Source organism: Myotis brandtii, unplaced genomic scaffold (assembly GCF_000412655.1).
Source record: "Myotis brandtii unplaced genomic scaffold, ASM41265v1 scaffold4, whole genome shotgun sequence".
NCBI classification, from domain to species: domain Eukaryota; kingdom Metazoa; phylum Chordata; class Mammalia; order Chiroptera; family Vespertilionidae; genus Myotis; species Myotis brandtii.
In genome coordinates this window covers 1,010,216-1,035,387 of record NW_005365371.1, presented here as the reverse complement: position 1 = coordinate 1,035,387, position 25,172 = coordinate 1,010,216, and the positions used below count along the sequence as shown (strand labels likewise).

Here is a 25,172-nt window from a genome sequence, read left to right as displayed (position 1 = left end):
CCGGCAGGACCAGTGCCACTGGGTCCTCTGCACTGTGTGAACACAGCCTGTGGAGCCTGGTTGAAATCTCAGCCCAGATTCCCTAAGACAGTTACAGCCTGGAGTTCCCCCATCCATCTGCTCTCTGGGCTTGTCTCCCACTCAAGGGATCATAACCAGGGCTTCCTCACTTTAAGGAGAAAGGAGCAGGGTCTCAGGAGGCAAATGTCCCATGAGCCCTGAGTGGTGATTCTAGGCCAGATGTGCCAAGGGGTGAGTGGTATTCCAGGCCAGATGTAGAGTTGGGGGTGTGCCCAGCCTCTCCAAGGGCTCAGCTCTCTGCTTGACAGCCTCCTCCCTTCACTCCACACTCAGACTGGAATCTGCAGCTCTGTGAAAACCCATGAGCTTCCACCCTGGTTTCCCCAGGACTCCATTGAGAGCCTCTACAGCTGGCAGCCAGGGGTTTCAAAGGTCACCCCAGCTGGGCGGATTAGAACAACAGATCTCCCTGACCGGGTGAAGCTAGCTGCCCAGCGGAAGGCGAGTTGCCACATCTGCGAGCAAAGTCTTTTTACAGTCGTCCTGGGCTGTGGGGCGTGTCTGGCTCTCCTCCCCTCTCTTCCTTGGACAGACCGTGGACAGGAATCTCCGCAGTACAGTGGGAAAGTGCGGCTGCCCACGCGTCCCGACTCATGTGAGAGCTGCCCCGGGGAAGAGGCCACGGTAAGGCGTGTCTGTTCTTTGGTGTGTGGCTCCACTGCTTGCTCCCATGGGTTACAGCAAGTCAGCCTGGCACAGCCCACAGCACTCGGGGATTAGGAGCAATCAGGGAATTTGTCAGGATTGCAGAGAGGGGATTAAGGTGGGGAGTGGAGCTGTCATTGCCTGGTGGTGTGCTGCCTCTGATGAGTGTGCTGTGGCCTGTAGGTGGGTTCACTGCTGCCAGCCAGGCTGCCAGTGCAGAGCCTGCTGGCAGCCCTTCCCTGTAGGGAAGGCGTGGTGTTTCTGGGGTGCCCTGTCGACTGACCCTGAACGGTGCTTAAGTGCCGGGGAGCGGGATCACGCTCCTCCTGTCTTTCGCCAAAAGTGCCAGGAGCGCTATCGTGCTCCTCCTGCAGTGTCACTATTAGATGCTAGTAGTTCACTCTTTATTGACAGATGGCACCTAAGTGCAGATTACTTATGATGCCGAATGTTTGTAGTTCTAAAGTTGACCTGGTTTCCCTAAGTTTTTGAATATGTAACTTCATTTACTTGCGATTCATAATTTTTTTCCTAAACTGCTGTAAAATCAGCAAAAATGCCTTGGCAATTTTAGCATAGTTCCTAGGATATTGGTTGGCACTCAAAGTTAAAGACAGCGATCATTTAATATGAATGCACTTTGGGCAGGAAGGGGGTCAGCTGGTTTCTCTAAACCTGTTCTCCACTCAACTCGATCCCCGATCTTTAACTTTTATTCTGAGTCTTTTTGCCTCAGAGTTGCACTCGGTTTTGGCCATAGTAAAAGTGTTCCTTTCTGGGTTCAAGAGACAATTTATAGCGCTTTTGATCAAATTCAAGTCAAATTAACTTAGTGCTGCTTTACATGACTAATACATTCTGTTACTGGTGGAAACCTTATTTGGAGGTGAGCTTTGGCCCAAGAAGTGTGTGTGTGTGTGTGTGTGTGTGTGTGTGTGTGTGTATATGTGTGTGTGTTGTGTGTATGGTTAATCCTCACTCACCCGAGGATATTTTGTGTGTGTGTGTGTGTGTGTGTGTGTGTGTGAGAGTGTGTTTGTGTGTGTGTGTTGGGGACGAGGGGCTGCTTCCAGCTCTTACACCACTGCTCTTTTGGACCCCCTTCCATTTTTTTCTCTTCTTCTCTTTTCCCTGATCATTATTGAGTAAAACTTTCTAGTTCAGCGGTTCTCAACCTGTGGGTCGCGACCCCTTTGGGTGTCGAACGACCCTTTCACAGGGGTCGCCTAAGCCCATCCTGCATATCAGATATTTACATGACGATTCATAACAGTAGCAACATTACAGTTATGAAGTAGCAACAAAAATAATTTTATGGTTGGGGGTCACAACATGAGGAATTGTATTTAAAGGGCCAGAAGGTTGAGAACCACTGTTCTAGTTGGTTTGTTTGTTTGCAGCCACCAAGCACCACTCTGCCCATAGAGAAGATATTGCAGGTGTTCTTGATGGGAGTGTGGTCGCCAGGATGGATGAGGGGTTCGATGGGAACAAGGATGGTTTAGTTTGATTTTTTTTTTTGATAGAGCATTCTAAATATGTCAGTAGCCATTAATTGGCAGCAAGGAAGGAATCTTTATGTGTTGATGGCAGGGGATGGGGCAATGGACTGAGCAGAGCTGTTTGGTGTATCTGGCCGGCCAGGGACTGGGCTCTGGTCCTGCTTGCTCGATAGTTAAGTAACTGACCCACAACTGCAGGGGACTGGATGTCTTCTGGCTGCATTGATTTGCCTGTTCTGTTTCTAACCATGAAGCCACACCTCCCCTAAGGATGGATTACTCCTGTCTTCTGTGTTCTTGAGCTTAAGCATGTTCCTTTTTTAAAAAAAATATTTTTAATTGATTTCAGAGAGGAAGGTAGAGAGAGAGAGAGCTAGAAACATCAATGATGAGAGAGAATCATTGATCAGCTGCCTTCTGCATGCCGCTTATTGGGGATCAAGCCCACAACCCAGGCATGTGCCCTTGATGGGAATTGAACCAGGGACCCTTCAGTCCACAGGCCAACGCTCTATCCACTGAGCTAAACTGGCTAGGGCTGAAGCATGTTCTCTTTGATGATAGTATCCGGGGCCTTCGGGAAGTTTAGGTGGACCTCAGCAGGTCTTGGATCAAGAGGATTTGTAGAGGGTCCCGAGCCTGATGTCACCACTCCTAGTTTTCAGCTCCTCTTAAAGCAGAGGCCAAAGAGCCTTGTGTCTTTCAAAGCCAGGCCTGAGAGCAAAGGGGAGGCACATTCCTCTCTGCAACTCCCAGTATTCCTCTCTGCAATAGCCTCTGCCTGTGGCATTTCTCTTTACTGGGAATAGCAGGAAATTCCTCATCTAGGTCATGGGCTTTGGCTTGGTTTCCACTTCTTAGCTTAGCTTCTTGACCTTGGACAAGTGTGGTTGGCTTTCTGAGCCTCAGTGTCCTCACTGGTAAAAGGAGCATAGTCAGAACTGCCTGGCAGGGCTGTGGGGACTGAGTAAGACTGGTGCCCAGCATGGGGTCAGAGGCACACACCCTGCCCATTAGACGGTGCTACTAGAACAGACATGACAGCCCTTCTTCCCCGTCTTTTCAGAGTCCTGCCATCTGCCTCTATTACTGTTACACAGTAATCCCACTCAGCTACCTTGTCCTGAAGAGATCGGGCTGGCCTGGGCATCTTGCTGTCCTGCGCGAAAGAGTCTGTGTTCTCTGGCGGAGAAACTGGTTTTCCTTTGGGAGCTGGATAATGATATTGACAGCCACCACTTCTTGAATCCCCTTTATGCTATACTATGTGTTTTAGACACACTCTATTCAAATCCTCCTTCAACTTTGTGAGACTGATATTATCATTCCCACTTTATGGAAAAGAAGACTGAGGCCAAGCGAATTGACATTCCTTGCCCAGCTCACAATTAGAAAGTGCAGTGCTCCTCGATTTATGGCAGAATCTGACCCTCATGATACCTACCCCCACCTCCACCCCACTTCCCACCCTCCTGGTGCTGACAGCACAGAGTGTTATCCGTCACCTCGCCTCAGTGGCAGTGGAGGAGGGCAGAGGAGCAGTGTCCCTTCTGGAGTATGGTCCTAGGTAGCCCTGCAGGATATAAGAGTCCCATCCCTTCCCTACCCATGTTACTCCGTTCACCACACACACGTACCTATTCACTGCCATACCCTAGCACCTAGCTTGGCATGTGGTAGCTGTTCAATAAACAGGTTTCAAAAAATTTTAAATTTTTTTCAATTATAGTTGATATTCAATATTATATTAGTTTCAGGTATACTGTATAGTGGTTAGACATTTATAGAACTTACAAAGTGTCCCCCCATAAGTCTAGTACCCACCTGGCACCACATGTTATTGACTATATTCCCTATGCTGTACTTTATTTACCAGGACTACTTTGTAACTACTACTTAATCCCTTCACCTTTTTAACCCAATCCCCCAACCTTTCTCCCATCTGGCAGTTTTGTTCTCTGTTTCTATGAGTTTGTTTCTGTTTTGTTTGTTTTGTTCTTTAGATCCCACATAGAAGTGAAGTCATATGCTATTTGTCTTTCTCTGTCCGACTTATTTCACTTAGCATAATACCCTCTAAGTCCATCCATGTTGTTGCAAATGGTAAGATTTCAAATTTTTTTTTATGGCCAAGAAATATTCCATTGTATATATACCACATCTTCTTTATCCAACTGTTTATTGATGTACACTTAGGTTGCTTCCATATCTTGGCTACTGTATATGAAATGTTCTTCTTTGTCTCTTGTTAGAGTCTTTGTTTTAAAGTCTGTTTTGTCTGATATAAGTATTTCTACCTGACTTCCCCCCCCCCCTTCATTTCCATTTGTCTGAATACTTTTTTCCATTCTTTACTTTCAGTCTCTGTGTCTTCTGATCTGAGGTGGGTCTCTTGAGGGCAGCATATGTATGGATCTTGTTTTCATACCCATTCAGCCACTATATGTCTTTTGATTGGAACATTTAATCCATTTACATTTAAAGTAATTATTGATAGGTATGCAATTTTTGCCATTTTATTATTCATAATTTTTATCTTCTTCTTCTTAAAGAAATCCTTTAACATTTCTTGTAATACTGGTTTGGTGGTGATGGACTCAGCTAGCTTTTTTCTCTTTCTGGGAATCAGTCAATATGTTTTAATTGAGTGAATGAATGTATCATGATTCATGCCATTAAAATTATATCACGGTTACTTTGAAATGGTTCTGCAAATGCATACGCAAACACAATGATATGAGTATGACACAATGCTAATAACTGAATCCATGAGATGAGTAGTTGAGGTGATCATTTTATCATTCTACTTTTCTGTCTTTGAAATTTTCCATAATAAAACTTATTTTTAGTTTAAAATTTCTATATTATTAAATTTCTATCATTATTTTTCTTGTCAGTACACACTCATATAACTGCCTGATATTCCACTGTGTTTAACCCATCTTACTATTAGATATTTAATGTGTGTTTTTTAAATTTCTATTTAACTGGGTTATTTTTCTGTTTCTTTTGCTATAAATAATGTTATTAGCATTCTCACATACAAATTTGGGGCCGCATCTCTGATTGTTTCCCAATTACACATTTCTAATTGTAGGGTTACTAGGAAAAAAGATGGACATTTGTTTAGAATCATTTTGCCAAATTGCTTTCCAGACAGATCACACCAATTTCTATTCCCCTGGTTGGGTACCAGCATGCCCACCTCACCACAGTCTCACTGGCATGTTGTTATCGCTCCTTTTAAATATCAATTTGGTTAGTTCCTAAGATAATAGCTTGTTCTTAAGTTGCACTCTTGGGTTCTTATTGTGACTAGGCAGTGTCCATGTGTAGTGCTCATTTGTCTGTCATCTATGAGCCATGTAAGGAATAGCCCTTTCCCATTTATCTGTCAGGCTGTTTTCTTACATGTAAAGTGTCCTAGTCCTTCATTTTTTATTGTAAACATTTTATCCGAGATTATCATCCATCTTTTAATGTTGTCCAGAGTATGCTTTGACATACAGAAAATCTTAATTTTTTAAAGCTTGGGAGCAGCTTTCAATTTTCTCCCTTGTTACCCCAACCTCAGGCCCCCTTCCCACCAGCCAACTCTGACTGCTTACAAGAGGTCAGAGGGCCCAGTGGTTAAGAATAAGGGCTCTGGTGCCAGACACCTGGGTTCAAGTGCCAGTCCTGCCCCCTATTCAATGCCAAGACCTTGGGCAAATTTCTGAATCTCTCTGCACATAGGTTTCTAATCCATAAAATAGGGGTGATGGGATTATTTATCTTACAGTGTTGTTGTGAGGAGCAAATGAGCTATTATTTATAAAGTGCTTACAACAGCTCCTGGCGTACATAAAGTGCTACATAAGGTTTGCTTTCATTATTGCCGACTGCAGCGAACCTTTTGGAAGGGATTTTGTTTGCAAAGCTAATATGGTATTAGTGAAAGAGAAAGCTGGATCTGTCCAGCAGGATGTGCCCTGTTAAACAAATCTAGGTGTTTGTTATTTTAACTTCAACTTCAAAATATTATCTCCATTTTATTTTTATTAGATGTTATTAAATTTAAACAAACTAATTACATGCTCACCCAACTCACAGTGTGGGATTTAAATGTGTGACTAAAGATCCCCAAAAAGTGAACAGAACATAAAAACTAGACATATTGTTCCTCTTCCGTTGAGCGGAGGTTTGTCATATGCCTGCAGTAGGCCAGGAGTCGTGGATTCTGTAGAGCATTAAGACATGGTCCCAACCTGGAGCCTTCCCAGCCTGGTGAAGCTTCCACCTGGACTTTGAACCTGGAGCAGGGCTACCTGGGATGTATTCTAGGTGGTGGTTGAGGGTGTCCAGTGAGCTTGGCTGGGATCTGACCACTCAGATTCCGTCACTGATGCCTGTGTTCCTAGCCTGGTTCTCCAGACTTTCCATTGGATTTAGGGAGCTCTCCCCTAACTCCATCTTCCTAAGGGAAGGGACCCTTTCTCTCTTTATGAGAGCCAGAGCCGGTTTCTGTGGTAACGGAGAACGTGGATTCCTGCCTGTTACTAATCCCTCTTCTGGAGTCAGTCCTGTCTCTTTGGGTCAGCTGACTCTGCCAGTCCCCATTGATAGGCATCTTGTCTAGTCCCAGCGAGGCCCTGGGTGGGGAGTCAGAACCCAAGGTGTTCTCTCCGGGATGTCTCTGGGCAAGTGACTTACCTTCTGGGCCTCAGTTATAAACGAAGGAGTTCACCTAGATAATCTTAAAACACTCTCTTCTCTGCTGTCCTGTGACCCTTGAGGCTTTTTCACAGTCTTGTCCCCAAAAGTAGGATGTCCTCCCTAGCCTTCCTTCCCTTCATTCAGCCACACACACTCACCTCACCCAGAATCCTGTCATATGAATCCCAAACTACTTTCTTTCTTGGAGTCTGTATCCTGTTTTTCTTTAGCTTGTGAGTTCTCATGGTGCAAGCAAAAGCAGCTTTTCCTTTCTGCCACAAATGCCTAATGTAGATGTTGATTCTGAAGGGTCAATGACTGATATATACCGATTTTAGATACGTATTGTAAAAACTCGGCGGACTGTTTGGTTTCTCTGTTCTTACCCCAGCTGCCGCTTTCCTGGAAGTTTTCCATGGGGTTTTGCAGAGGCCAGGGCATGGCCCTGGGAGCTGGCGTCTGAGACCAGCTGGGCCTCACCCTGGCAGCCTTGCGTGCGTGCGGAGGACACAGAGCCTCTCATTCCCAGAAGAGCTCCAGGTGGACCCTGACCTAACGGGGCACCCGCTCCGTGTGAAACTCACAATCCCAGGCCCAGCAAGCACACTGGGCCTGCTGCTGCCTGAGGAGAAACAGGACTGTGCTTTGTCTCGTCTGACCTGTCTTCCTTCCTGTTTGCAGACTATGGGGGATGTGAAGCTGGCTGCCTCGGCACACGTTTCTAAAACCTCCCTCAGTGTGGATCCCTCGAGAGTCGGCTCCATGCCCCTGACCGAGGCCCCTGCTTTCATTCTGCCCCCTCGGAACCTCTGCATCAGAGAAGGAGCCACCGCCAAGTTTGAAGGGAGGGTAAGATGTGGGCTGGATGGGAGGCTTGGGGGAGATGGGGGCGGGGGGGTTAGACTCCTTCTGGAGCCTTTTCCTCATCAGGATGGACCTGGTAGAGCACCTGGTTTGTTTTGGATCCACATGTAAAGTGAATGTATGCCATTTGCCCTATTTATTTTTTTATGACTTTGCTATGTTGGAGGACTTCAGGGAGGGGGTGTGGAGGGACACCAAAATGTTTTGCTGTTAATGTAGGTCATGTCTGGGTATGCAATACCTGATTATAGGACAGCCGTGGGCAAACTATGGCCCGCGGGCCGGATCCGGCCCGTTTGAAATGAATAAAACTAAAAAAAAAAAAGACCGTACCCTTTTATGTAATGATGTTTACTTTGAATTTATATTAGTTCACACAAACATTCCATCCATGCTTTTGTTCCGGCCCTCCGGTCCAGTTTAAGAACCCATTGTGGCCCTCGAGTCAAAAAGTTTGCCCACCCCTGTTATAGGAGAACACATATGCTGGTGGCAGGAAGCGCACAGCTTGGGTTTAAATAAGTGCCTTGGAATATGGACAATTAAAAACTGACTATAATGTTTCTTTCCCTTTCTCCCTGGAAGGAGTGTTTAGTTAGCTAGCCTTCTCCTGTGTCCACTTGGTACACCCAGTGCAATGGGATGGGAGGTAGGACCCTTTATCTTCTGCTAATGCATATTGGTCCCTTTCCTTTACCGGGTCCCCATTTCTTCTGCTACACATGGGCATGGTAATCCCTTGTCCATCTTGTACTAGAAGGGAGAAGAAGGTGGGAGCATTGAAGACTAGCTATCAGAATATCTGGTGTTATGCCCAATTGGAGAGACTTTCAGTGAGCTGCTGCCTCAGACCACTAGGAAATCAAGTCATCCACTTGATGTGGAGATGCATGTGGAAGTCAGGGGATTTGCAGGTAATGGTTGTCCTGGATTCAACACGGGGGTCTACCCCAGGAAATGCTTTTGAAGCTAGAGGACTTTGATAGGAGCAAAAGACAACTGAGGTGGTGGGAAATTCATAGGTTGCACTGTGAATCTACAGTTGACCCTTGAAAAATATGGGTTTGAACTACGAGGTCCATTTATACGTGGATTTTTTCCAAGAAATATACAGTCAGCCCTCTGTATCCCCAGGTTTCGTATCTGTGGATTCAGCCAACCATGGATTGAAAACAGTATTTTTTATTTGCAGTTGGGAATCCACAGACACGGAGAGCTGAATTAAATGACATGTGGATTTTCAACTGTTTGGGGGTCAGTGCCCCTAACCCGCATATTGTACAAGGGTCAATAGCACAATTCAGGAGCAGGCCCCTGAAAGCTTGTAGAAGGAAGGGATTGAGCACCTCACTCTTCCCAGGTGACACTGGGCCCTGCCTTTGTTCAGGTGCCAAGTTTGGCTGGTGATCCTCTGGAGAGAGTGCAGGGGTTGTGCTTTGAAAATGGCCCGGGAGGCCCTGCACCATGTGCTCACACAGGCCTGTCTAGTGAAGGCTGCTGGCTGGTAGTTGTGACATAACAGTCCTTGTTGTGTCTGTTATCTGAGGAAGTTTGTGGAGAAGGGTGGTGATGCTGCTGAAGGGTCTGTTTCTTCTCTCTGGGCACCACCAGGATGAAGGCTCTTTTCTGTTGTTCTGGCTGCAATCCCCCCACATCCCCACAGCTGGCAGGGCAGATGCAACAGGAAAAATCCCTAGGGGGTTAGAAAGCACTTGGATAGCCATGAAAAGGAAGGAAGTGCTGATACATGCTTCAACATGAATGAACACTGAAAGCATCATGACAAGTGAAAGAAGCCAGACACAAAGGCCACATAGTGAATGATTCCATGTATATGAAATGTCCAGAAGAGGCAAACCTATGGAGATAGAAGGTGGATTAGTGGTTGCCAGGGGCTGGGGAGGAGCAGTGAAGAGGGACTGCTAATGGGCCCGTGGTTTCTTTTGGGGATGATGAAAATGTTCTGAAATCATATGGTGATGATGGTTGCACAACTCTGTGAATACATTATAAAACACTAAAGTTGCACTCACAAATAAAAAATGAAAAATTTAAAGATGGCTTTGCAAACTGATCTCATCTCTATACCCACCCTCTTGCCCTCTGCCTCTGAGATGACCGCCTTCCTCAAATTCAGACAGACTGGAGAGGAAGAAATGACTTCGCTTCCTTAGAGTATGTTGGTGCCCTTGCTTCCTTTGTGACTTTGAGGTCATCGTGCCTTTGAGTTATTTGATTTGGAACTGTCAAGGAATGGACACTGGCCCAGGAGCCAGCACTGGAGTCCTTTGTTGCTGTCATTGTCTGGTTGGAGAGGTCACACCTTCTAAGGATCTATTTCCTTACCTATCTATATAAAACTCTAATACGCAAATCAACCGAACGGCAGAATGACCTGCAGAATGACCGGTGGGCGGGGGTTGGGGGGGCAGCAAGCAGGTGGCACCAGGCCAGCCAAGGCGGTGCCAGCAGGCAGAGGGAGGCGACTGGCGGCAGCGGTGGTGGGGGTGGGGCCAGCATGTGTGCAGCGCCCCGCTCCCCCCATCACCCTGCCATTCGCCCTGCAGATTGGCCCTGATCGCCGGCCAAGCTTAGGGACCCTGCCTGTGCATGAATTTTGTGTACCGGGCCTCTAGTCGGAGAATAAACAACTAGTTGTTTCTGCATTTCTAGCCTACAGGGATATAAAAAGAAAATGAGCTGAAGAAGAAAATGGTAAATGCACTTAATAAAGTTAAAAAGTATAGTAACAGTATTTTTTAAATGAGGTCAAATTCACATAATGTAAATGTAACCACCTTAAACAAAACAATCCAGTGTCATTTAATGCATTCACAATTTTGGTTGCAGTCTTCTTAAAGTATAGCAGTCTCTATGTGAAAGTTTTGTTAATTTTGATGAAATAGTTGACATATGTCACATGTGGACTACATGTTAAAATGAATGTGCTGCTAAGAAGTCAGTCTGCAGAGCTACTTTACCGCTTACCACCTGCCTGGGACTAACCCAGAACAGCACCATGGCAGCGTGCTGGTGAACGGTGGGCACAAAAGGAAGACGGTTCCGGAGAGATGTTAGAGGGAGTGCCAGGCTCCAGCTGCAGACTTGCAGAGAGAAACGCAGAGGGAAAGGCTGTCATAGAAAGTGCTCTGTAAACTAGCGTGCTGCGAGTGTGTGTTATCACTGCAGCAGGGACACAAAGGGACATTTTGCATTGGGGAAAGGCCACCTCAGATGATTCTAGAATGAGGAAGCTGGTTGTTTTGACACCAGAGATGAAGTTGTCAGGGGTGTTCCTGACCTGGAGCCCTCAGCAAAGGGAAGGGTAAGGCAGTGTGAACCTGAAGTGACATGGGCGTTGAGCAGGAGTTGCTAGATATGGAAGCCTGAGCTCCAAGGGGGTTACCCACTGAGCATGGTCCGTGGTTCTCTGACTTCATTGCTGCGGCCGCTTGACCCTGCCTGCACCTGACTCCTCCCTCCAGGTCCTGTTCTAGATGCTCATTCTGCACCAGACAAGTCCTGCGTCAGGTTTCCAATAACCTCAGGACCTCAACTCTTCAGTCACTGGGCTCTTAGGGAATCTCTTACAAGTGAGTGACTTTTAAAAATTAAACCTTCAAGCTACTACTTGGGCCCAGGCTGGTGCCCACTGTAGCTGCCAGGAGTCCTTCTCTTCCATGTGGTGCCTCCCGAAGCTCTGCCAGCTTTCCTCTCCCCCCACCCTTCCCTCCTTAAAGTTGCCACCAACAGCTTGAGTCCTGGAGCCTGGGTGTGAGGGTCCTAGGATGTGGGGGCAGGGGCCTCCCATGACTGTAGAAATACAGTGGACACCACCGATGTGAGAAAGCTGTAAAGGTTTGTTTCCTGCCACCTCCTGACGCTGGCAGTTAGAGGTTGGTTCGAACTGCGCTTTCTGTTTTTATTCCTGAAAGAGGTAAAAACGGCTGCCCGTCCTGCCCCCTTTTCCTTTTTTTAGGCCTATTTTTAAGCCAAGGACTTAAATGAACCCTTTTCTCCAATAAAACACCCCTTTCTAGCAAGAAGACTTGGTGACATTAAGATGGGGCCACAGGTGCCCCTTGTGGTTCATGTCTTTTCTGAGACGCCCTGAACTATGAGATGTTCGGCTCTGTGGGTCTCAGTCCCTCACATCTACTAGGGTTTTTCTAGTTTGTGGCAGATACATTGGACAGCCAACACATAACCCATTACCAGTCCCTTTGCCCTTGCCCTTCTCCACTGTAGAGGCCACTGTAGGGCTTTCGTTTGCAGCTAAGTGTGGCAATGACACATTCTGGTTGAAGTCTGCTAGGGAGTTTCTGGGAAAGTTCTTGCTTTTCTGATTTTTTCTTTTTCTTCTTCTTCTTCTTTTTTTTAAGAAAAGGTCATTACTGCTGCTCTCATATTCCACCCCTCCCCACCTTCCAGTCTTGAATACAGATATGATACCCGGTGCTCAGGCAGCCACATTAAAACCACAAGGCAACAAGCCAGAATACTAAGGTTGGTTGGTGTGTGTGTGTGTGTGTGTCGGGAGGGGTCAGCAGTGGATAGAGCACGAAGACCAGTCGCTAAGAGAAAAAAATCCTAAGGCTTAAAGACTTTCTCAGATAGGATCTTTGGCTGTGATCATTCACACTGGAACTTTTACAAAAAGTATTCCTAACTGATAAACACCTAATAAGATGCATGTGGAGGCACTGTCTCTTTAAATGATGGGGATAAATAGGGAAGCAGTCAAAGCACAGAGAAGCACTGAGGACACTTTCAGACCCTTACCCAGTCTGCCAGCAGTGAGGGGAGTACCCTGTTATGAGTTGAACGTGGCCCTGCAGTCAAGCATTCTAGAAGGATCTGCTCCTCCTTGGCTGTGGCCGTCTGGCTTGAACCAACAGGGTCTAGGGTTTCTGAGTGGAAGGCAACCGCGTGGAGTCAAGTGGTAAGTTAATGTCTCTGTAGAACAACTGCTATTTGATCAGAGTCTACCGAACGGGCCAAAACTACATTCCTTTTCGGACTCTGCCAGCCTAGAGCTCAAGGAGGCTGTCTTTTCAGGAACCCCTGAAACGGTGGCTCTGTATCTCATCAGAGCCACCGTGAGACCCAGACAACCTGAGCTCATGTTCTCGAAACCCCTGTTCCTTCTTCCTGCTCTACCCTGGTCTCAGAGCAGGGGACCTGTCTACCCCAGGCATGTGCTACTGCAGCCATATCATCCCCCATGTTCTGGCCCCCAGGACCCCAGAATTCTTTACCAAATGGCCCTGAGCCCACTTCCAAGGCCTGTGTGGCCTCCTCCCAGGAGAAGATGAGTGGGGCACCCATTTGCCTGGGGGGATGAGAAGGTAGATACAACTTGGATGCGGGGTTCTGTTGTCCCCCCACATGGATAAGAGGACCCCTCAGTGCAGGAAGCAGCTGGGATGGGAAGAGTGGTGCGCTGTCCTGTGCCACTGCCTGTGAGCACTGCTCGGCCCTGGGGCACAGGGGCCTCGATGCACAGACAGCCAGGGCCAGGGGCTGAAAGAAACTCCTCTAGCTGTTCTGTGGCCCATGCAGGCGGCTCAAGTGTCGGCGAGCTGCTTCCCCACCACAGTTAAGTACGAAAGGAGCGATGGTGGCAAAAATGCTGAAATTACGGGAGATTTCTTCCCCTTAGCCCTGGAATTCATTCTTATCAGAAAAAGCAAACATAGTGATAGGCCCTGACTGTGCTGTAGATCAAATGAGCTGATGCTTAGTGCCTTTTGAAAAGTGCAGCTGAATGAAGTTTCCGTCCAGGCTGGGGTTCTTGGTGTTGACGTGGGCCTCTCCTTCAAGGGCTAGCCTGGCCTCATCAAGGCAGGTTTATGTTTAAGTCGTGGAGGGTAGAGGAAGGGACCCAAGAAGACCTGCCCCATGAAAGCCTGAATCGTTCCTCAGTTTCCACATTAGCCAGTAGTAATATCCTCCCCCCACAACTTCTTCCCAGTTCACTTCCCACTCAGAAGCACTCCGCCACCCTGAGAAATTGGAAGGAAGTAGCTGATCTGCTCTCTGTCCTCAGGAGTCTTAATGATGTGGCTCTGGAGAAAAGCATGTGCATATAAACAGTAGGATATGACAGTGAATAATTCAATGCTTGGAATAGTTCAATAAATAGTTTGTATTATAGGAATTTAGAGGAGATTAAGATGAGGCTTGGAGTGGCTTGAAAGCTGGTTTCCTACTTCCTGAATCCTGTCTTTCTAGTGTGTCCCTCCTACTGCTGCTTAAGCAATCCTCCTCAAGTGGCGTCTGCCCGTGTCACCCCCTGCTCAAGTCCTTGAACAATGGAGGGGGTTCTCCGTCACTGCCTACAAGGCCATGTACCATCACCCTGACTCTGTCACTGTCTGCAGAGACCCAGCCCCGTTCGCCCAGCCAACTCACACACAACAGGAACTTGGTTCTGGTATCACTTCTGTGGAGAAAGGGTAGCCAAGAAAATAGTTGGTCTCCCCTATCTATCGATTTGGGGTTAGGGATGGGGGCAGAGTATGATAGGACGGGGACTGGCATTTGTTGGTGCCCTGTTGGGGCTAGGCATGTAACCTCAGGCATTTTATCCTCATGGTAAAGCGGCTTTATCCAGTCAGAGAAAGACAAGCATCACATGATCTCACTCATATGTGGAATCTAATGAACAAAATAAACTTATGAACGAAATAGATCCAGAGACGTAGAAGCATGGAACACACTGTAGAATCTCAGAGGGAAGGAGTGGGAGGGGGAGGGGGTGGGAAGAGATCAGTCAAAGAACTTGTATACATTTATGCATAACCCATGGACACAGACAGTAGGGTGGTGGAGGCCTGGGGTGGGGGGTAAGGGTGGGCTAGAAGGGGTAAATGAGGGGGAAAGGGGACATGTAATACTTTCAACAATAAAGACTTTTAAGTGGCTTTATCCCCATTTTTATAGAGGAAGAGCCTGGGGGATCAGAATAATTACAAAACTTGCCAAGGTTACATCAGTAAATGATAGGCAGTACTTTGCGGTCCAGACTTTGTAGTCCTCATTGTGATGCCATCCCTTTCACATGGTTCCTTGAACTTGTGACTGTTTCTTATTTATTACAATACCTGCCACATGATGGGCACTCAGTAAATATTTGGTTCCCCAAGAACCAAGGTGGTTGGGTCTAAGACTCCAGACGTCTTGCTGTCAAACTTATAGGGCTTTGGTCCTAGGCTTCTTATAGGGGCTTCTCCCTTCACCCCACCTCACTCCCTGCCCTCACTGTTCCCCACCCGTATGCCTGCATCCCTGCTCCCCCTTTCTGGCTATGCCTTAATCTAGAATGCCCTTCCTTCTCTCGATTCTATCTGGCCTCAAGGTCCAATTTACATTCTATCTCTTTCAGGCTGCTTTCTTTAAGTAAGTATGTTTTCTTTTTAAAGCATTTTATTAGAGGACAGAAGAGCCATGGTAATAGGATGTGGAATATTCCCAATAATCACATAAGATCATTCATGAGTAATAACCACGGGAAAGAGCTGACTGCTTTGGCCTTTTAAAAATGTATTATCCATTCATCATCGCTGTGCCTATAACTTTGTTATAAAGAAAAAAATGATTTAAATCTTAAACTATTTTTAAAACAAAAATTCAAACAATGTAAAAATGTGACTTTCCTTGAACTTTACTTCTATTCTCTGTAGGTGGCCACCATCAGCAATTAGGGTATCCTTCTAGAAATGTCCTATGAAAAATAAGCATGTATCTATATGTGATCTATAACTATAAATCTATGTACATATATATGACAATATTTATAAGTGGACCAACATACATACAAACATCTGCAGCTTGCTCTTTTTACTTAACATCTTTTGGCATTTTTTTTTTACGTTAGCACATAGATCTACCTCATAGATCTAATCCTGAACTTTCTAACCTTCAATTGCTCCCTCCTCTGAATTTCTATACTTACATATGTTACATTTTTACTTTTTGCCAATTTATAATTTTATTAGTTATTGTTTATTGTCTTTTGTTTCCTCAATGAGAATGAGTTGTTCAAGAATAACTACTAGCCACATGTGGCTATTTAAATTTAGGTTAGGACTAATTAAGATAAAAAAAATTTAGGCCCTGGCCAGTGTTTTTCAGTGGTTAGAGTGTTGGCCCTTGAACTGAAGGGTCACAGGTTCGATTCCTGATCAAGGTTATGTACCTGGGTTGCAGGTTCGATCCCTGGCCCCAGTTGGGGTGCATGCGGAGGCAACCAATTGATGCGTCTCTCTCACATTAATGTTTCTCTCTTTCTCCCCCTCCCTCCCTTCTACTCTCTCTTTAAAAATCAATGGGAAAAATATCCTCGAGTGAGGTTAACAACAACAAAAAATAATAATAAAATTAAATTGAATCAAATATTTAGTTTCTCAGCCACACTAGCCACATTCTAAGTGCTCAACAGCAACAAGTACTATGTTGTGCTATTGTACAGGGCTGACCGAATTCAGGTCCCATACACCAGAGAGCCACAGCTAGACAGTATGTTAATAATTGTTCCATTCACAAGAGAAATAAGACATTACATTCTTGAGAATTTACTTAGGGCATAAGATTCATCCAAAGAAAAATGTAATCTCTTGAGAAAGGATTTTTGTCGTCCATTTGTGTTGAAGAATGGTAATCTTGGTATCCTGGCAAGTTGGAACGTGCTCCCAAAATTTCCCTTGCTGTCTGTTCCAGAGCTTCTCACGGCAGGGAGGTTGGTGGGGGCTGCCATGTGTCACTGAGTTCCTGAGGTATTCAGAGCAAAGGCAGCAGAATGGGAAGTGACAGGCCGAGTATTGTTGAAACTGCAGTTGTCAGCAGTTGGTGGCCACTTCTGGTTCAAAATACTGGATAAAACAGACTTATTAACTCCTCCTCCCTGCAAATATGCCATTGAAATGAGCATAAAAGATTATAATGAGAATGAATTCAGAATTGCACTGAGAACAGGAGAGGGGGCATTAGTGGATGAGAATTTTCTTGGGACCACCTTGAAGGATATATCATTACTGCTCATAACATACAAGGTGTGAAGCTCCAGCAGAAGTGAGAGCCGCACATTTGAGATGAAAGGATTTGGAGATGAGGAGTGGTATAGGGCAGAAGTTACTAGAGCAGCAGTTCTCAACCTGTGGGTCGCTACCCCTTTGGGGGTCGAATGACCCTTTCACAGGGGTCGCCTAAGACCATCGGAAAACACATATATAATTACATATTGTTTTTGTGATTCATCACTATGCTTTAATTATGTTCAATTTGTAACAATGAAATTGGAAGTCACCACAACATGAGGAACTATTAAAGGGTCGCGGCATTAGGAAGGTTGAGAACCACTGCATTAGAGGATGTTTACTTAATATCTATGTGAAGAAAATAGAAGCTCCTAGTGTGAAATTAATCCGTATCTTAGAAGCCTGGGGCAAAATGTGTTGGGCGAACCGTCTGTCCAGTTGCCCTCTGCTTACGCGCTCTCAGTGAAGTCTGCCCGTAGGTGTGTTCCACGCAATCCATGGAGCTTGCAGTCAGGCCCCCAGTCAGGGAGGCAGCACTATACCCTGGGATGGAAACCCACTCCAGCCATCTGCATTTGGAAACTAGTTCTTTAGTCATAGTTGTGAACAGTTAATTCATGGCCACCAGATAGTTGAAGAGAATATTTATACAGTATAATATGGGTATCAATAAAATGTTTTAAAAAAATCAATCCATAGAACAAGCTCAAAAGTGTTATAGTCACAGAACAGAAAGTAAGCTCTATGAGCCTTGGCAAGCCAGAAGTAAAGGAATGGTAAGTGGGTGGTAAGGTGGAGGTGGGAAAATAAAGGAAGAGAAAGCTATAAGGACACCAATGTCTTCATAGTACAAGTGAGGAGATGCCATCAAAAACAGATGGATCACATAGCAGAGGTTTAGGTACAGGACTTAAAACCATAATGACAGAGGGCAAAAATGGCCAGCTCATTTGCCATATTTGACACAAAGACCTTTTGTGTTTGGCCAGTGGTGTTCTCAAAAAATTTAGCTAACATTTACAAATGAAAAGCTTATACATACAGTTCATTTCTAAATGGCTTTTCTCAAAAATAAGATCTGGCAACATTTCCTCATGGCAACAGTTGGCCAGTGGTCCTACCTCCTGCATCTAAGCATGTGTCTTCCCGGTTGCTATAGTCCCCCCATTCCTAGTCATCGCCTCACATATGGACACGCATCCATTGCCAGTGATGACTGCTTTTCCCCTCACCTTGCCCATATTAATAGTGGGAGAACAAGAAATGGGCAGGAAGGGCATCGTGGTATTCCTTGTCCCTGCCCACTTTCTACACGTGCATATCGTGCCCAGACGCTGTAGGCATTTGAGTTTGTGATCTTGTCATTAATGTCCAATAGAAGATCAAAAAGTCAAAACAGGACTGTTGAGAGGGAGTCAGTGTAAGTCAGCAAAATTCCTTGTCATTCATAGTGGGAATCCACTAAGTGTTGACTAAATTCTTAAATAAAAAAACAAATACGGAGTATATTATTTAGAATTACAGATTTTAATGCTAAGAATGCAAAGATGATTTCAATGGTTATATCTGGGAAGTGATACTATTGCAAGGAGGGGGAGGACTAAGAGGGAACGAAACCTTTTTCTATTTTATTATGCCCTCAACGTTCCCCTCTTACTTTATACACATTCTTATTGCTTGAATTTTTAATAGTAGATAGGAATTACTTCTGTAATTGAAATATAGCACAATAAAATTGCCTCTAAAAAGGCTTGGCATATATATCTGAGTTTAATGTCCAGATTCTATTTCATAAATGGTCAAAGATGAATACACAGTTTACATTGAAAGAAATGAAGACAAGGTCTGGGTGTGGAAGAATATATAGCACTGCATTAAATACATTACACAACACTGCGAGCAGTTAAACATGTAGAAGTTAAAATACCTCGAAAGTAAATAGATCCAGAGACATAGAAGCACGGAACAGACTGTCGAGTCTCAGAGGGAAGGGGGGGCAGGGGTGGGCAGGTGGGTGGGAAGAGATCAACCAAAAAACTTATATGCATAACCCATGGACACAGACAATAAGGTGGTGGAGGCCTGGGGTGGGGGGCAGGGGCGGGCTATAAGGGGTCCATGGGAGAAAAAAGGGGACATATGTAATACTTTCAACAATAAGGATTTAAAAAAAAAATACCTTGAAAGTACCTGAAAAACTAGCAACACAAAAGATGCCAAGAGCCCACTATTGGGCTGCAAGGAAATAGTTGAAGGTTTCCTTTGCTGGGAGCACTGATTGTTGGTTCAGCCTTTATGGGGCTCAGACTGGCAGAATGTTACGGGGTCAGTAAAACCCTTGATATGCTTTGCCAAGAATTCTGCCTTTGACACTATAACTTAACTCTTAAAGGAGAAGGACAAAGTAGTTAGTACAAGGATGTTCAGAGCACTATGTAAAATAACAAAAAAGGAACTAGGTTGTGCTCAAAAGGAGATCATTAAACACTTCAATATGGCAGATGTTACATAGTCACATGCTTGTTATTTGGGGAGCTACATCCATAAATGGAAATGTGTGTGAATAATATGAAGTGGAAAGAGAAGCAAAGCAAGAGCACAGTGCATGGTATGATCACTGCCGCATGCCAACATGGATGTGTTACCTAAAATTAGAAGAGGATTTGGAACCGTGTAAATAGAATTTTTGTTATTGTTGTAAATTCTTTAAGTGTTTGTATTTATTCAATTTCACAATGATAGTTCACTCATCAGGGAAGAGAAGACTGGTTGCCAACCGGTGGTCTGCGGACCACTGGTGGTCTGCGAGGTCCGAAAGGTTGGCAACTGCTGATCTAGGTAGATCTGTCTCTCTACTAATAAGTTGTTTAGGCTCCTATTAATTTTAACATGTTTCAAATTATCTTGACTGTATGCCTTGAAATGGAAACAAAATTGCGTGGCAGAATGAGCAATGAGAGATGGAGACACTAGATTAAGCTATTCTTATTCTAACGGCAGCTCCTGGGAGAAGGTATGAGTGCCGGGTTTGGCATTCAATGGGCATCAATATAGGCTTGGAGATACCATTAAAGTCTGGCTTATTTTTTCACATAGACACAATTTCTGCAGAACCTAAGATGTTCACATTCTTTATAATATGCAACTTCCTTCCAACTTTAAATGAAGTTGATAACTAGACTTTCTTAAAACTTGACCGACATGAGTTGATTTTCCTCTGTGCTCTTGGGACAACAAATAAAAATAAAAGGGGATCCTCATGATCAGTGATCTTGTAACTCATGGGTTTTCATTTCTAGTAACAGAAAATTAAACTTCCTACTCTCTGAAACCTATTCTAGCTCTTCCAGCTGTAGTATTCTTTTCCCTTGCCACATTCTACGAAGGTTCTACTCTTCACTTCACAGTTTAAAATTAATTAGATGATTAACATGACATGTGGAAAGAAAACTGGACTGGAGTTCTAGTTCCTACTAAATTGCCTTAAAACTTTGACAAACCACTATACCTCCGAGTCTGGTTCCTTCTTATAAAAATCACTAGAGGCCTGGTGCACGAAATTCATGCACGGGTAGGGTCCCTAGGCCTGGCCGGCGATCAGGGCCAATCAGGGCCTTCCGCCTGCTGTCTGGGACCTTCCTTCCCTGGCTGTCGGCTGCTGGCCGGGGCCTCCCTTCGTTCCGCACCACCCCCTGGTGGTCAGCGCACATCATAGCAAGCAATCGAACTCCCGGTCTCCCGGTTAAACTCCCGAGGGGACACTTTGCATATTAGCCTTTTATATATATACTAGAGGCCCGGTGCACAAAAATTTGTGCACTCGGGGGGCGGGGGGAGGGGGGTCCCCCAGCCCGGCCTGTGCCCTCTCACAGTCTGGGACCCCTTGGGAGATAACGACCTGCTGGCTTAGGCCTGCTCCCGGGTGGCAGAGGGCAGGCCCAATCCCTAGGTGCAGCCCCTGGTCAGGCTCAGAGCAGGGCCGATTGGGGAGTTGGGGCGCCGCCCCGTCAGAGGTTGTGGCGCCACCCCCTGTCACGCACAGAGCAGGGCGGATAGGGAGGTTGTGGCCCCGCCCCCTGTCACACACAGAGCTGCAGGGCGATCAGGGGGTTTGGGCGCTGCCCCCTGTCATGCTGATCTGGTGCCAAGAGGCCTCGTGGCTCCGCTGATCCCGGTGCTGGGAGGCATATTACCCTTTTACTATATAGGATAGAGGCCTGGGGGCCGGCTGGTTTGCCCTGAAGGGTGTCCTGGATCAGGGTGGGGGTCCCCACTGGGGTGCCTGGCCAGCCTGGATGAGGGGATGATGGCTGTTTGCAGCTGGTCACACACCCTTCAGGGTGGGGGTCCCCACTGGGGTGCCTGGCCAGTCTGGGTGAGGGGCTGAGGGCTGCTTTCAGGCTGGCGGTTGTTGACTGAAGCTCCCAACCGCTCCTTTTTTTTCTCTTTTTTTATTTTATTCTGGGCCAGCTTTAGCTCTGGCTCTAGCTCTGAGGCTTCGTATCTGGTTTGTTTGCCGTTCTATAATCGAAACAATGTATAACTTCAGCTCTGAGATCCCGGCAGGCTGAAAGCTGGTTTCTAGGGTTTTGTTTAGCTTCTTATTTGCAACATAGTACATAGTTGCTTAGAGTTGCAACTCAGAGGCCTGCAAGTGAGGCGGGGAACGTTGGAGTCTGCAGTCACTGGAGCAAGCAAGCCTCATGTTCGCTTCCAGCTGCCTGGCTGCCGGCCGCCATCTTGGCTGACAGTTAATTTGCATAAGGATATGCTGATTAGCCAATGGGAAGGGTAGCGGTCGTATGCTAATTACCATGTTTCTCTTTTATTAGTGTAGATATATAGATGATTAAATGACCCTGAAGGCCTTTGTGATCTGAGATTCAATAGTTTATATATTGCAGTGTGTGTTCCCAATTTCACATGTCAAATTAAAACAAAACAAAACCCACCTCAGTCCCAGCTCTTACTAGGTTCCAGTAAGAGAGATTATTTGTTCAACTTGTGAATTTTCTAAAATTTTAATGTCTTGCATCATTAAAAAAAGTAATGTTCTGCTTTTAAGGTTTGGATTTGATTCATTCAACCAAAGTGTATTGAGCACTTTACCAAGAGCCAGGTACTATCAATTTTTTAGGACTAGACTTGTTGAAGGAGCCCTGGACCACCATTTGTGAGGACTTGAGTATTTGGGATCTAGAAATCAGACTGGGAGTTGGACCAAATAATCTTGACAGTTGTTTCCATCTTTAACATTTTATTATTTTATTCATTTCCAACATCTTGGTGTTGGAGTTCTCTTTGTACTTTGTTTTGACTGCATCTTATTTTATTGATTTTTTTTTTTTACGGAGAGGTAGGGAGAGGGATAGAGAGTTAGAAACATTGATGAGAGAGAAACATCAATCAGCTGCCTCCTGCACACTCCCCACTGGGGATGTGCCCGCAACCAAGGTACATGCCCTTGACCGGAATCGAACCTGGGACTCTTCAGTCCACAGGCTGATGCTCTATCCACTGAGCCAAATCGGCTAGGGCATGCATCTTATTTTAAATAATGTATCCTACATTTGCATAACGTTTTATAGTGAACAAAGCTGTCTGCATTTGTTAGAGGGTAGAAAGTGCTAATTTCCCTGCCCTCTATTTCTTTTTTTTTTTTAAATATATTTTATTGGTTTTTTACAGAGAGGAAGGGAGAGGAATAGAGAGTTAGAAACATTGATGAGAGAGAAACATCGATCAGCTGCCTCCTGCACACTTCCTACTGGGGATGTGCCCGCAACCAAGGAACATGCCCTTGACCGGAATCGAACATGGGACCCTTGAGTCCACAGGCTGATGCTTTATCTACTGAGCCAAACCGGTTAGGGCGCTGCCCTCTATTTCTAAGCACTTGGGGAAAGATAGGCAGAATTCAGTGGGATGACATGTATGAATGGAGAGCCAGTGACTCAGAGCACAGTGCTCTCAGGGATTAGACTGAAGAATGCGGCAGGGCTTCTAATCACCTTCCCTGAGTTAAATCTGCCCATCCACTAGTGGGCAGCGTGGCTGAAGAATGTCTGGCCTGGCTTGAGGGGTGAGATCCCAACCATGGGGCTGAGCTAACCTGCCAGGGCTCCTAGCAGCTCTTCCCTCAGCCCTTCCAGGCTGCATCGGCTGCCAGGTTCTTCTTTAAGCAGCTCTTCTCCGCCCAAAAGCCTTCCCCGTGGTTTTGAGTCCCAGCTCCTGCCTGCCACTTAGTGTTCTTCATAGTTTGGGCCAGTCCCCTGGACTAGCTCTTCCCAACTGCCCTGCAGCCTGGGCCCCACCAATCCTGAGCGGGGCCTGGGCTTTGTCCCTCTGACTTCTGTCATCTTTCTACCTGGAGTCCGGACCACCCAGGCTCCTGCAGAGAGCCCCTCCTGCTTCTCCCTGCCAGCGACAGTCTCCTCCCCTCCCAGTCACCGCGGCTTTCTGGTCCTGTATTCTCTTTGCCTTTATGTGCTGGTTATTTATGGAATTGTCACTAGAATGAGCACCCCGTGAACAGAATTTCTTATTCATTCTTGTGTTCCCCACAACATCTAGGATGGTGCCCTGCCCAGGGTCGATGTTCAGTAGGGCCTGGTTGGATTGTAGCTGACAAGGGTGGGTTTAAATACACTGCAGTCAGCCTGGTGGGGCTAAAGTGTTGTCCTTTGCAGATGGTTATTATGAGGATCTGGCTGCTCCCAGGACCACTGGTGTGCACTGGAAGGAGGGTTGGGCTGGCCGGCCTGTGCCTGGGTCTGTGCCTATAACTCACTCTGACCTCTGGGCTTTCATTTCCGCATCTATAAATTAGGAGGCCTGACCAGATGACAGATGCGCCTTAATGCTCTAACATTCCACGATTCCATAAAAATAAAATTTAAACAAGGTATTGTTTTATTAGGGTGACTACCAACTGACCCCAGAGCTACAGGAAGTTGTGACACTCAGGAAGGCCGGGTTGAGTTTACAAGTTAATTCCGTTCAGCAGACATTAACTGGATGCAGGATGTTTGGCACACCTGGGATATAAAGGTGACTGAGGATCGAGAGACTGTCCCTGGGTTCAACGGATGCACATTCTCACACAGCCGAGGTTGTGAGTCTGCCCCTTCACGCACACCAGCCTCGAGTGCTGGGATGATGCCTGGGGAGGCAAGATGCGAGTTCTGATGCCACATGTCGGACCTGCTGGCTCCTTTAGGTTCAGTCCTGTCCCGTCTCTGCTCAGATCACTCTGAAATGGAAGTGGGTGAATGCGCAGAGATGGTGACTAGGTAGATGCCCGCGTCCTGACAGAGCTGAACTGTGGAGAGAATGGGAAATAGACCCACTCGTTTTCTCTCATTTGCTGACATGCTGAGCGACTCCTCTAAGAGATGCAGGTCCAGCCCCTCTCAGAAACGCCAGCAGGATTGAGGGCAGCCAAGGCAGTGGGAGCAGGGCGGGGGCCTGTTCAGTGCTGGAGCTTAGGTGGTGGGCACAGGGCCTGGGAAGGAGGGTTGTCTGCAAAGTGTGGGGAACTTGGCTCACTTGGCCCCCAAGCCCTGGGAAGCCTGACAGGGAAGTAAAAAATGAGCCTGGAAGAGCTGGAGCCAGGAAGGCAAGGGAAAGCAAATCAAATCTGGGTCCTGATTTAAAAGGCATTAGGCTGAGGGGAGCCAGGCACCTGAGCATACTTTCCACAGCCTGTCATGCTGGACTTGCATCACCCGTGAGCAGAGGGGACGTTGAGGCCGCTCGGGGGCAGACCCCGCCCCATTAAATGTCACACTGTGTTGGGCTGGAGGACGGGGAGACCTGCTGCAGTGAAGCCCAGAAAGAAGAGGGAGACACTGTGTCTGGAAGCAGAAAACATCATGACCCGGTGCGGGGCAGTCCCGCACCCAGATGATGAAACCGGTGCTTGATTAATGGCTTATCTGAGGAAAAGCTTTTTAAAATAAAATCAGATCAAGCACTACTCCAGCCTGGTGCCCGAGTCATTCATGGAGACACTGTGTCATGTTTCTCACTGTGGGGTCCACCAGAATCCACCGGGGTGCATGTAGGTTCTCCCCCAGACCCACTGAGGTGAGACCAAGGAATCTGCATTTGAACACCCCATTCCTACACAGGTTATTGTTTAAGCCATGAGAGAGAGATTGTTGGTTTCAGGAGATGGAAGCAAAGGTCACGGCTGCAGGTTCCACTACAGGTGGGAGCACATGGGAATGGCTGAGGCAGTGGACGAGGAGGGGCTGGACTTCTGCGTCTTGTGTAATTTTACTTCTGGGGATGATGTGCCTGACAACCTCGTGTCGGGGAAGGCGTTCTCTTTACTGATGGGCTG

The 25,172-nt window shown here is 46.3% G+C and overlaps 1 protein-coding gene across 1 annotated transcript in view; it reads left to right on the top strand.

Annotated features, from left to right (window-relative positions):
* The first annotated feature begins 520 nt into the window (after positions 1-520).
* MYLK (myosin light chain kinase) overlaps positions 521-25,172 on the top strand; it is a 176,846-nt gene continuing 152,194 nt past the window's right edge. The window contains exons 1-2 of the mRNA XM_014545250.1: positions 521-705; positions 7,605-7,772. Coding sequence (XP_014400736.1) covers positions 7,608-7,772 — 165 coding nt within the window. The 5' untranslated portion in view covers positions 521-705; positions 7,605-7,607. The remainder of the gene's footprint in view (positions 706-7,604; positions 7,773-25,172) is intronic.